This window comes from Octodon degus, unplaced genomic scaffold, assembly GCF_000260255.1.
Source record: "Octodon degus isolate 3935 unplaced genomic scaffold, OctDeg1.0 scaffold00008, whole genome shotgun sequence".
In the NCBI taxonomy this organism is placed as follows: Eukaryota; Metazoa; Chordata; class Mammalia; order Rodentia; family Octodontidae; genus Octodon; species Octodon degus.
The window spans coordinates 28,911,910-28,924,623 of record NW_004524584.1 but is presented as its reverse complement, the minus strand read 5'-3'; the positions used below and the strand labels follow the sequence as shown (position 1 = coordinate 28,924,623).

The following is a 12,714-nucleotide window of genomic DNA, read 5'->3' as shown; positions in this document are numbered from 1 at the left end:
AAGATGAAGCTTCGTGTTATAAATTTGACAGTCTGAGAAAAGGAGTCTAATTCTCTCTGATGCTAAGAGTGTTTGAGCATGTTTTTTCCTCCAAAATCATGAAAGAATCTGTCCATGCACTGGCTACTTTGGGACCTATTTTTATATTTAAAATCCATCTTTTTAGAAACCCCTGTTCTGTCTCCAAGCTTCAAGGCCCTCCAGTAACCACACTAAGCTCGTGTGCTGAGTCCTGCACGAGGAGCAAACTTCGACAGAAACACTCAGTGACCACGATGGTGTTCCATCCAACAACGCGAGTCTTGCTTAATAAAGAGACTGAAGGTTAACCGTTGCCACCAACCCCACAGGCATGCCTGCTGCTCCCTCATCAACAGCTACGTAGAGCTTGATGTCATAACCCCAGGAGTACTTACAGTGGCCTGGAATAGCGTCTTCTATAGATTTTACTGACTAATTTCCCTCGTGTGTCACACCTGAGGAAATCTCACCCAGGCAGTTTCATACAGGGCCCAGAAATACAGGGAGCCACCCGCTTCCTACACCAAGGAACAGAGGGAGAGAAAGCCTTTGGAGCCAGGCTCTGCAGAAGGCGAGGAAGGCGAGCGTGAGAAGATGTGGGTGTGGATCCCTGTTCCGAAAAGGACTTTTCTAGCACTCAGTTAATGCTAATTCTTAAAAAGACAGGGCTTTTTCAAAATCTCTTGGAATAACACTGCAGCAGATCATATTGTCTGACAGCTGTACAGATGGTGATTTCCTTGGGCTGACGTTGCACGCTGCAGACCCATTGACAGTGTCTCCTGTACAGCCCGTGTTTATGATGTCCGTGCGAGGTGCATCGGGGTAGGTCCTGGGAACCCAGCAGAAAATGAGGTAGGGACTCTCTTCACTGCCAGGGCCATGCTATTCTAGTAGGTGAAATGTCACAGTACTGGGTGCTGCATAGTATACTTTCTAATGGAAATAAGTAGCATCAGAAAAAGAATATTAATGTTTTACCTGGATGTTTGCAGTTGCAAGTGGCAGGGCCCAGGACACCGATGCTACGTACTGATTGATGTCACTTGTCTTGTGAGGATCAGGGCTGATTTGCAGACAGCAGGCGTTTCGGGGCCAGATATTTTCTGTGGCCTTGCCTTAGGATGGCCCATCTCCACCAACACCACTGTGACTTGGCTGTGTCCCAGCATCTACAGGATGGTGGTGTTTGGTGGCAGAGACTGTCGTCCTGATGCAGGGCTGGCAGGTGGCAACCTGGTGAGACATCATAGCACCCAGGAAGCTTGTGGCTTTGCAGGGGCTGCTGCAATCACATGTGTTTACTGTCAGTGCCTGAAGATGCTGCACTCCACCACAAAGTCACAATTCATTTGAAATGGACAATTGATTGGCTTTCAAATATGGGGACAATGAATCATTAGTGAGACAAAAGCACAGGCTTCCCTTATGAAACAATCAAATCTGCAGTCTGTGCATGAACCTTGAAATTCATAAATGGAAATTTTTATAACAACATTCAAAAGGTTTGTTTCGTGTGCATTTTGATTAAAATTAATTTCCTATGAATATTTTAGATAACTAGACAATTTTAATGTTCAGTTTACATTTTCAGTTGTATTAGAAATGGAGCAAGTCAAAATTATAGAAAAATATGTTCAAGCATTATGAGTCTAGCAGAAGCATTATCTACTTTTCAAAGATACTTTAGTCTGTAAAATTTAAAAATTTATTTCTTTTTACTTGCAGTCAACTGGCAATACTTGGACCATAACAGAATTCTCTTATCATTATGTTTTGAAAACATAATTCTCTAAACACTTAATTCAAACAATAAAATGCTAATGGAGCCATTGAAATTTAGTGTCTCTAAAAGGTGACAATATCACAACGGCATTGCTTTTTTCGTTGTAGTTGTTTTTGTTTTGGTTTTTGCCTGGCTTGTGGAGAAGAAATGACATGGCCCATCTGTTGACTATGGAATTTTTAAAATAATTTTAACCATCTGAATAATTTTAAGTAATTGTGGGGCCGGGGAGATGGCTCAGTAGAATAAGCACTTGCCTGGCCATTGCAAGGCCTGAGTTCAATGCCCGGTTCCACAAAAAAAAAGGAAGCAATTGGTTAATAAACTTGGTATTTAATTTATAAATTTACTAGGACTGATAGTATTATAAGTCGCTGATCCTTATTAATGTGATACATTCTTATGAGTTGCATAAGTACTATATGACACAAATGACATCAGTAGCGGTAACAATGGACCAGGAAGGCTAAGCCCTCGATGGGCACAGTTAGGGAAGATTTGCAGCTGTGTGGTTCTGCTTAGAAAGTGACTTGGGTTTTCATTTTCTCCACTCAAAAGATACTGCTTGTCCCTTCTCTCTCTTGCAGCCCAAGGCTCATCTGAGCTGGACTGCCCATCTAAGCCCCTTCAGTTGGAAAACACCGCATGGCCCGGTGTCACAGGTGGTCCATGCCCACATCACAGTGTGCTTACCTACCATCCGTGCCTGTGTGGATGACAGCTGACATCTGCTTGACCACCTCCTCCATCCAGGGTGGACAGCCACTCTGTCCTCTTCCCTGTGACCACACTGTGGAGCGCAAGACTCAGCTACTAAATGGCTAATAGGTGGCCTCCAGGGCCACGCCCTATACTCCAAGTGTCCCTTTAGTTGATCAATGGTCAGGTCACACTAGATCTTTTCAGTTTTATTATATGAGTAATAAATAGTTTTTAAAGTTACCCTATATTTTAAAACATGGTTTCAATTTGGTACTTACAATTCTACCACCTTGTAATATGCAAAGGTTTGGCTTTCATTTATATTCATAGCTATCCATTCTCTCTCCAGAAAAGACTGGCTACCTAGGAAGGGGCTTACGGACTCCTCCAGGGGTGTGTGTGTGTGTGTGTGTGTGTGTGTGTGTGTGTGTGTGTGATTAACTGAGGTAAAGGAAGAGGGAAGAAGCAATACGGAGAGTAGAGTCATACGGAGAGTAGAGTCACAGCGGAAGGTTCTGCAACAGCTGGCTCTTGTCGTAGGCTAGTCTCTCATACCAGCGCTCGCAGAACCAGCACCTTCACCAGCCTCTCTGCAGAATATCCCTGCAAAAGTCATTGCTCCTGGTGATGTGCTGTCTGCCCAGCTTGTGCCTACGCCTGCAGCCCACCTCTCTCTGCCCAGCTCTGCCTGCCACAGTCCCCTCTGTCCTAACTTGCTCTCTCATAGCCCACCTCAAGCCAAAGACTCCATCTTCTTTCTCTTCAGTTCTTAGCTGCAGGTTGAGCCCCAGGCAGGCCCTTCACCTTCAGACCTTTCATCTACAGCCAGACATGATGCTGCTCACCTTTTCAGGTTTTCCGTTTCAAAGGAAGAGTCCAAGTCTCCTGTGTCCCCTCAGATAGCTTCCATCTGTTTGAAGACATACAGCAGCATGCCCCAGAAAGACGGCAAGCACAGCAAGTCATAGGCAGGACCTTAAAGCTCCCTGCAGACATGTGGCACCTCCTCCCACCTCTCATTGGCTGAAGGTGTCACGCGGCTCCTCTGCACCCTATCAGGGAGGTATATCTCCTGCATGCCAGGAGAGCTGTCATTAGCACCACCGGTGACCACCATATGTCATCATGCAGCCACTTCAGGGAACATGCACGCTGAATCCTCATCTCTGTCTATCAGATAAACACATATTCCGTGTCTGCGGGCAAATTTTCCTTTAAATATGGCTACGTTAATATACAGTTACTTAAAATAATTAAAATTTTACTGTGGAAAATTTCTTTTATTGTTGTTTACAGAATTTATTGCCTGATAAAAAGTAAATCTACAGGCGCCCTCCGGCGCTCACTTCTTTTCTATGCCATCTTCCAGTAGCTCCACATCAAGGCGCTGGGTTTGAACCATTGTATCGGAATGTCCTCTGACTGAGGCCCTGAGATAGACATTTATTAATGTTGTTTTTCCACTGCTCACAAAAGCAAAGTCTGTGTGTGTGTGTATGTTCCCTGTGGAAGCTCTCCTTAGAAAGGTGTGAAGAAACACACACGGAACAGATGAGGCCAAGACAGGCAGCCAGCGTCCCCTGTGCAGGGAAGGGGAGACACCACCTGCGGTTGAGCTCCTACTGGGGTTTGCATCCCCTAAAATAACTGAACTCTAATGCTCAGGATCGGTGGGACCTTACTTGGAGTGGGGTCATTGTGGCCATAACCAAGTCAGGATGAGATAGTACGGGATCAAGGTGATGGCCCTTATAAGAGGGGGTGACCTGGATGCGCAGATCCTCTGAGAACGATGGCAGGTGAGGACACAGGGGCAGGGCTAAAGGGATGCAGCTGTACTCTGAGAATGTCTAGGATTGCTTTTGACCACCAGAAACCAGGAAAGAAAAGCAAAACTTGCCCACAAAGCCTTCTTCTGGGGGACATGGTGTGGCCAACAACTGACTGAAGGCTTTCAGCCTCCACAATGCTTGAGAAAAGACATTTCAGTTCCTAGAGGCCACTCCATGTGTGATACTGCCTCCTAAGACAACTGAGCTCCCTCTTGGCTTATAGGGCAAGCACATTCCCCACACTCATGGGGTTGAGTGGACTTGTTCACTCTTGGGGATCCTGCGCAGCCGAGCTTCCCAGATCATACAGTCCAGCCCTCGGCTGGAGCATGGTGCACCTACAGGGCTGCAGGACCATTCATGGCCCTCCCAGCCTGCTGTCACCTGCAGGTTCCAGGGCGGATGAGGCAGCGACTCTGCAGATCACGAAGCTTCTCCAGCCTAGCGATTGCTCTTCTTCTAGCACACTGGCCATCCTTCCTCTTGTGCTTCCTCCGTTTGCCGTTGATGTAAGCGTAGCCACTGCGGCCCGAGAACAGCTGAATTTCTTTATGCTTGTGGAGTCTTTGGAGCGTTGGCATGTCCACTTGTTCGCAGAACTTCTTGGTCTGTATGAATGTTCACCGTTTTCTCCTGCTTTATCACCTCATTGGTCTCCTGAAGGCTACTGTTGTGGACAAACATTTTGTCAGTAACAATTCAAGATGAAAAGCCTGAAGACAGCGCAGTGTATATTCACAGAATCCCAAAACCATCAGTTGAGAGGACTCCTGCAGTAGCCTGGCACTTTCTGCAGAAGCCCTGCCTGTCCTCTATGTCCTCTGTCGCCTGCTATTACCTCAAAATCTCCTCAGTTTCCTGAACCTTGACATCAGCTCAGGCCAGCATAACCCAGTTAGTGTGTTTCCAAGTTAATGTTTCTGAACTGAGTTGCACAAAGGCAGCAGCCTACACTGTTGGTGGAGAATAATTTATCACTTTCTTATCTTTAAGTGTAAAGGAAATCGTGACATTGTAAGGCAGCCAATAAACAGGTGGTGTTGGTGTAGAATAAATAGATGAAGTAAAAAAAAAAGAGAAATGATTCAACAATGCCAAGTGGCTGTGTGCCACCAACAAGGGTGGTAACATGATGGCATCTTAGGGAAGACACGTGAAGCTATGAAGTGTGGAAAAGTCCCATGTGTTTAAAATGCAGATTGAATTCGAAGCTAGATTTATAGTTTCCTGAATTCAAAACAAAAAAAATTTTTTTTTCTGTGCACTGTGAAGTGTTTCCATTGCCTAGAATGCTGGTAAATTTCCTGTTATGTTTGTTTTGCCAGAATAATAATGTGCAGCCTATGGAAAGGCACAGAGGCACTATGGTTTGTGTCTAGTTGTCCCCCCAAAGCTTCATGCAAGCATGGGGCAGCTTCAGAGGGTGTGTTTAATCCATGATCCAGTGCTGGGATTTTGGGTGTGAGTGCTGCACCCACACTGGGGCAGACGGCCTGAATGCAGTATAAGGGAGGGACAGGCTCGCTAGCTGCAGCTGCTGCCCCTCCCTTTGGTCTTGGCTGTTTTCTGCCACCATGAACTGCTGCCCTCTGTCGTGTGCCACTCAGCCTTGGAGCCAGACAAGTATGGACTGGAATCTCCACTAACTGTGAGCTAAATAAGCATTTTTTTCCTTAATTTGGGGTGTCAGGTATTTTGTCCCAGCAATGAGAGAAAAGTAACAAAGACAAGAGGTATAAGAAAACAGAGCCACTAAATAGAGAAAATAAATAAATAAATAAAGAAAGAAAGAAAGAAAGAAAGAAAAAAAGAAAACTAAAATTTCTGCAGAAAAATTTTAACTAGAAAATTTAAACTAACTTGTATATATTGACACATACACACACACACACACACACACACACACACTTTATGGAAATCTGAAGTCAAAGTCAAAGTCTTTATTGTAACAGGTAACCCATTTTGTACCCCAGCTCCACAGTAATAATAGCCTTTCACTGGGTTGCATCACTTGGTTTCTTCCCTGTTCTTGCCTTGGTAAAAGCCAGTAAAAACAACATATTTTTTAATGCTCTGTGCCTTCCTTAATCCCCCATCATAAAAGAAAAAAATTGAAATATATTACTATATATATATGGGATGCAATAAGATAGAATGGATTTCCTTGCGTAATCACTCTAATTAGTGGCTCTGTCTTAAATTTCAGAAGTGATTTTTGTTCAGATCTTGAGCCTAGCACCTTTGAAATTTAACCAATATTATTCTATTTGGCACTAAGAAAATCTTTAGCCAAAACTGATTTCCTAAACGATCTTTTAAATGCACACAAAAAGGAAAATTTAACTTTCTTCTTCTACCAATGGCAAAGAAGTTAATGTTTACTGTACCAAATATTTCCAATCAACATTAACCCTTTGTCTGTGTTTGTTTATTCTGTGTCAATGTATTTTCATAACTTCAAATCACTAAGTCAAATTTACCACAAACTAAACAATATTTTTGGGTGTTTACAAAAGATTCTAATAGCTCTATTCTTTTTAATATAAAAATTAATTGTACAACAAAATCAATGTATAAACTATTTTCAAATATCCATACACTGTCTTCATTTATCTTAAAGACAATAATTTGTTTTATATAGGATGTTCTATATATATCCTTTTTATTGTTCTCGAAAGTGATAAATTATTGAATGTGTATTTCCTTATTAAAGCAAAGAGGCCGGCTGTTATGTTGGCGCACACATATAGCTGGGAAACAGAGGCAGGAGGATCGCCATGCGTTTCAAGCCAGCCTGGACTATATAGTGAAGACAAGGCTGGCCTGGACTACGCAGTGAGAACTTGTCTCAAAACCAACCAACCAAACAAACAAAAGAACAAATAAACAATAAAAAAAAGCTAAGGAGAAGGAGAAGTTGAGTTCTCGTTAAGTGAGTTTTATACTTATGTTGATTCAATTTGAAATGTTATATAAAAACTTAAAGATTTGAACATTGAAGGAATCTGTGAAATATTCAACTGCAGGATTTTCTTTTTTTTTTTTTTCATAGAACCAGGGATTGAACTCAGACCCCTGTGCTTGTCAAAGAAGCGCTTATTCTACTGAGTCATCTCCCTGGCCCAACTGCAGGAATTATTAAGAAGGAAACAAATCACTGAAAAATCCAGTTATTCACTCTCACTATAGTTAATTGAATTTTATCAGCATAAAGCAAATTAAGTAAATTCTATGCATGTATGGAGCTTTTAATATTTAGAATGGAGGAGGGTTGTGTCAATGTTTCTCTTGGGGAAGATAAGGATTACATAAAGAATATTGTGTACTTCCTAAAACGCTGAATATTTTCCAACGTTACATGTGCTTAGACCTAATATGTCTGCACTCTTGATTTCACATATTCATATAATATACAATTAGGAAACTTATCTATTGAGAATTTCAAATTTGTATTTGACATTATGCTTAAAGCATAACATTAAATTCCGACTTTAAAAAATCCTTATTGAATTTGGACTTGAATCTTTGCCAGACTGCTTATAAAGAGAATTTTTAGGAAAGACATGTGTGAAATTAGTCACGAACACTAAAATAATTTCATTGCTTTTTTTTCCAATAACATTTCAATTCATTGGCAATTGTAGAAACTTGTTCAACATAAATACAGCCTTACAGAGATACTTATCACAGAAATATAGATGGATGTGTGTGCATAATCTGTTGTACATGTAGTATTCATTAAACATATATTCAGAATTAGAATAAGGTATTTCATTAATATATAGAAAAATTTTAATTTTGAACTATATTCATAATAATATGCACTTTATCTATTATATCATGTTATTTTACCACAGAATAAATTCAGGCAAAAAATGATGACATTACAGTGGTTAGTAAAAAAAAACTATGATTTTTATTTTTTGTAAAATGATAACAGAAGTATGTTAACTGGTAGTAATAGAATAGACTACAATGGAATGTCAAAGATTATCTCCCACAGAATTTTAAGTGATTCATTTTTTAATTTTTAACTTAATTTCTAAAATTTTATCATAAATACATATCACATCTTGTGAACTTAAGAAGTAATTTAAAAATTGTGCTAAGAGGCGCATCAAAGGATTTCATCTCTGCCGAGGGTGGAGAGAACTGAGATCAGAAAGCCGCAGCGGCCTACTTGCTGGCACACATTTTATGTCAGATATTTAAAGATGAAAAAGCAGAGAGCAATCAGGGCTCAACATTGTGCTCCTAGAAGCGCATATTGCAAGAAATATCTTGCCAATAGTCACATTAACTGATGGTCAGGTAGAGGACGTTTGACTGACGTGCTCACCCCAGACCCCCCCCCCCGAGGGGCTCCACGTGGAGCCCTCCCAGGTCCACTTCCAGGAGAGTCTGCTCCCTCCTGAGAGACTTAAGCTCTTTGTTTCAAGAAACTATGAACATAATGAGCTCAACAATGAAATGGCTTGATGAGCAGTTTTTACATTTATTTTGTGTTTCACTGTAAGTGAAATTATACATTGCAAGATTATACACAGTTGTGAGACAAATTCTAAGATGTCAATAATTTTTGGTATTAATGCTTTAACACACATTTCAATAACAAACAAAAAATAATTATCAAACATGATCCTGATAGTGTTATTTTTAACTTTGCCTCACAGCAAAATTATAATCCTTAAAAGTTGAATTTAATAGTTATACGTTCCCAGCTATTTATGTGAATGAAAATGTGTTACTCTAAGCCCACAATTCTGTCTTCTGGAAACTATAGTTATTTTCTGTTTCTGTCTTTCAATGAAAGCCAATCAGACATTGACAAAATAGACTCTCCCTCCACACAATTATATTTGCACTCTGAGTTTAGCATATAAAAGCTAATATAGAGCTTGAAGTTTTTATAGATGAAACAGCATGAATAACTGTCCATGACATTTGGAAGTTAAGTTTTAAGTTTTGGAAGTGTCTTATCTATTCCTACATGTTTTTGACCTATTTCTCCTTTATCATAGGTGTGTAAAGTGTAGACCTGGCCCTCTACAGTTATTCTGGCATTAAATACTAGTAATTATATTTCATAATTCTGATATTATAGCTTTCAGACACTGTTTCAAAATCAAAATAGATTTTAGTCTTTCCACTTTCTGAGTATAAACTCAGATTATTTCCTAGTATTTATTTGGAGATTTCCTACAGCCATCCGTTCTCACTCAATATTAGTATATGAGAATTTAGAAATGCATCTTATTTATTTCTTACTTATTTGGTATAGGGTCTCGCTATACAGCTGGGACTCGGTGATCTCATAGCGATCCTCCTGTCTCAGTCTCAACAGTGCTGGGACGACAGCTTGCGCTGTACCTACTTAGTCTCGCTGCCTGCCCTGGCGCAGGGCCAGCATGGCACATGGTACTGTACACTGAACCTGGGTCTTCGTGCTTTCCAGGCACGCTTTCCCAGCCCTAGAAATGCATTTTATTTGCTTAGTACTCTTCATAAGCACTTCTGTATTCTCAAGGTAAGTTGCCTTTATTTCAAATCGTTCTTAAAGCCCACACCCAAGGATCACAGCATGCCATAGCCCAAACTATGTGACTGTAAAAGTAACAATTGAGTTGGAAGAGAATAAAAGCATATATAATTTCCTTCGAAGATACAATGAAACATTGATCACAGAGAATTTGGATGCTGGGGACAGCCCTATCTATCAAATGGAATAGTTGCCACATTACTCTTTGCTATATATTCAAATCTATGAAAAAGAGACAGATAGGGGAAGCTTTATATTGGGCAAATGACCACCTAAAAAACATTAAATGGAATTTCTAGCTATTAATAAAGAAAGGATTGCATTCCTGTTTTGCTCTGGGAAGTTCTGATTTCTGCCAGTTATACTAGTATAACTAGATAAATCCTCCTCCTCCTCGAACTGTAAACAGGTCCAACTTGGAACATAGTTCGGATGACTCATATGGAACAATCTGCATTTGCCCGTCCCACTCTTCATCCCGTAGCTCATCAAAGACAGTTCGAAGGAATGAGAAGAACAGGTGTTTGACCCTCCTTCCCTGGCTAAGAAGGGGCTCCTGGCCTCCGACTGCATCACGAAGGGAAGACTCACCTCCTGCGATCACGTGGTTTGGGGCGTCTTCTCACCCCATCGTGTTCATCTGAGGGGAAGGAATAAAGGATATGGGGACCAGTGGCACCTGTACATTGAGCTTTTTATTTTTTATTAATTATCATTATTTTAATGTATTTAGTACATGGTCTATAGGGTCTCACTACTTAGATCGGACTCATAGTGGTCCTCCTGTTTTCAGCCTCTCAAGCAGTGGGATTATAGGCGCGCGCCACCTCAACCAGTCTCAATTGCCTTCTCAGCACGCCCCAGGGCACGACAAGCCTAGGATCGAATCCTGGCCCCTGCGCTCTGCCTAAGCAGGCGCTTTAGGCCACTGAGCTGTGTGTCCGGCCCTGCATTAAGCTTTTTATAAAAGAACCAACTCCATTCTCTGAGTTCGTTTTTCCCCTTGCTGGGCAACAGATTTTTAATTTGCTGCCTTCCAATTTGTTCTTGCTGTTATTTCCTCTGCTATCAGAGTCCCGCTCAGGGAGTGTTTTCTTCTTGTAGCTTGACTTCCAATGTTTCCTTTATGTTTTTGTTCAACACTTTCAAAGTTTGGGGTCTTACCTGCAGGTCTTTGGTTCATTTTGAATTGATCTTTGTTCAGGTTGCATGATAGGGATCGTCCAATCTTCCAGAACTGGATGTCTCAATTTTCCTAATACAGTTTGTTAGAGAGGCGATCTCTCCTCCACTGTGCATTTTTGAGTCCTTCGTCCAGACTGAGAAGACTGTAGTTTTGTGGGTTTCTTCCTGTGTGCTATATTTTGTTCTGTTAGTCTGTGTGCCTATTTTTGCCCAGTGCAGTACTGGTTTTGTTGTTAGGAATTCTTAACATAATTTGAAATAGGCTAGTGCAGTGTTTCCACCCATTCGCTTTTCGGTTCGGCTTGTTTTGATTGGTCTTGGTCTTTTGTGCTTAAATATGAATTTTAGGATCTTTTAATGTCTTTGGAAAACTTCATTGGTATTTTGATGAGCATTGCATGTACGCTGTGGGTCACTTTTGATACCATGGCCGTTCTGGTGATACTAATTCTGTTAGTCTAGGAACACGGGGGCTCTTCCGAACCTCCAGGGTGGTCTTCAAGGTGAGCCTTGGAGACCATCATGTTGAGGGAAGCAAGCCGGACTCAGAAAGGCAGCGACGCATTGTTCTCCAAAATGGGATGGAATGATGTGGCATGTAAAAGGGAGGACAAGAAGGTTGATTATTTTAGACCAGGGGCAAGGAATAAGCGAGGTGGAGGGTGCGAGGGTGGGTGATGAAGGGACAGATGCGAGCAAGTTATCTCTGTTGAAATCCCTCCCTCTGGAACATGTGAACTGTAGGAGGAAGGCGGAGCTGATGGGGAGGGAGAGTCTTTGGTGCACACAGCACTCTGTGAAAATGAAGCCTGTGTGTCTGTGCAGACGACTGAAATGGGGGAGGTCCTTAGGTGGGATGAGCCACTGTCATCTGTCATAGAGTTAGAGGACTCTTGGAAAGGACTAGATCCATGCTCTTGTAGATCCCGATTAACCTTTCTACTCTTCACTAAGTAATTAATGGCATTGATAATAGGAGTCTACTCTCTGTGTGAGACCACACAACTATTCTCCCTTCGTAGTCTAGAGAGCACAAGGTTTAGCAATTGTTTTTTTTTTTTTTAATTTTTATTTATTTATGTGTGTGTGTGACCAGCTCAGCCCACCAGGGGGCGGGGCTGGCTGGCATGTGGTGCTGGGGGATTGAACCGCGGTCCCCGATGCTTTGCTAAGCTTGTTCTAAGGTGCTTTAGACCACTGAGCCATCTCACCAGCCCCAGCAATTGTGTTTTTCTTCATGACTTATTTCTTCTATTTTGAAAAATCTTCTCACTACGAATATAGCAATCACTTTCCTAACCTTTTAAAACTCGTGTATTTTATCACGTATGATGGTACATTTTGATACAGATTGGAGGCAGGGATTGTGCTGGGACTGAACCCAGGGCTTAGTGGGTACTCGGCATGCATTCCTCCATCTCTGAGCAGCCACATATAGTCCCCAACACCATTTGCAGTCCTTGTATCAGAAATAGGATGCACCCAAACAATTCCTGGACCCTGTCGCAGACAGCCACCCTAATTATCTCTGTGGAATCCTTATTCATGCTGGCATTTCCTTGTGTCTTTGCCTTGGAACCCTCAGCAGCTAAAAGGGTTCCAGGTAGGAAGGAATAGTGTATAGATTCACTACTATAGACTGAATGAAT

General features: G+C 41.6%; 1 protein-coding gene across 1 annotated transcript in view; it reads left to right on the top strand.

The window, feature by feature from the left end:
• The window catches only part of Ctnnd2 (catenin delta 2), a 927,345-nt gene that overhangs the window by 465,955 nt on the left and 448,676 nt on the right, over positions 1–12,714 (top strand). The window contains exon 5 of the mRNA XM_004625202.3: positions 6,332–6,342. Coding sequence (XP_004625259.2) covers positions 6,332–6,342 — 11 coding nt within the window. The remainder of the gene's footprint in view (positions 1–6,331; positions 6,343–12,714) is intronic.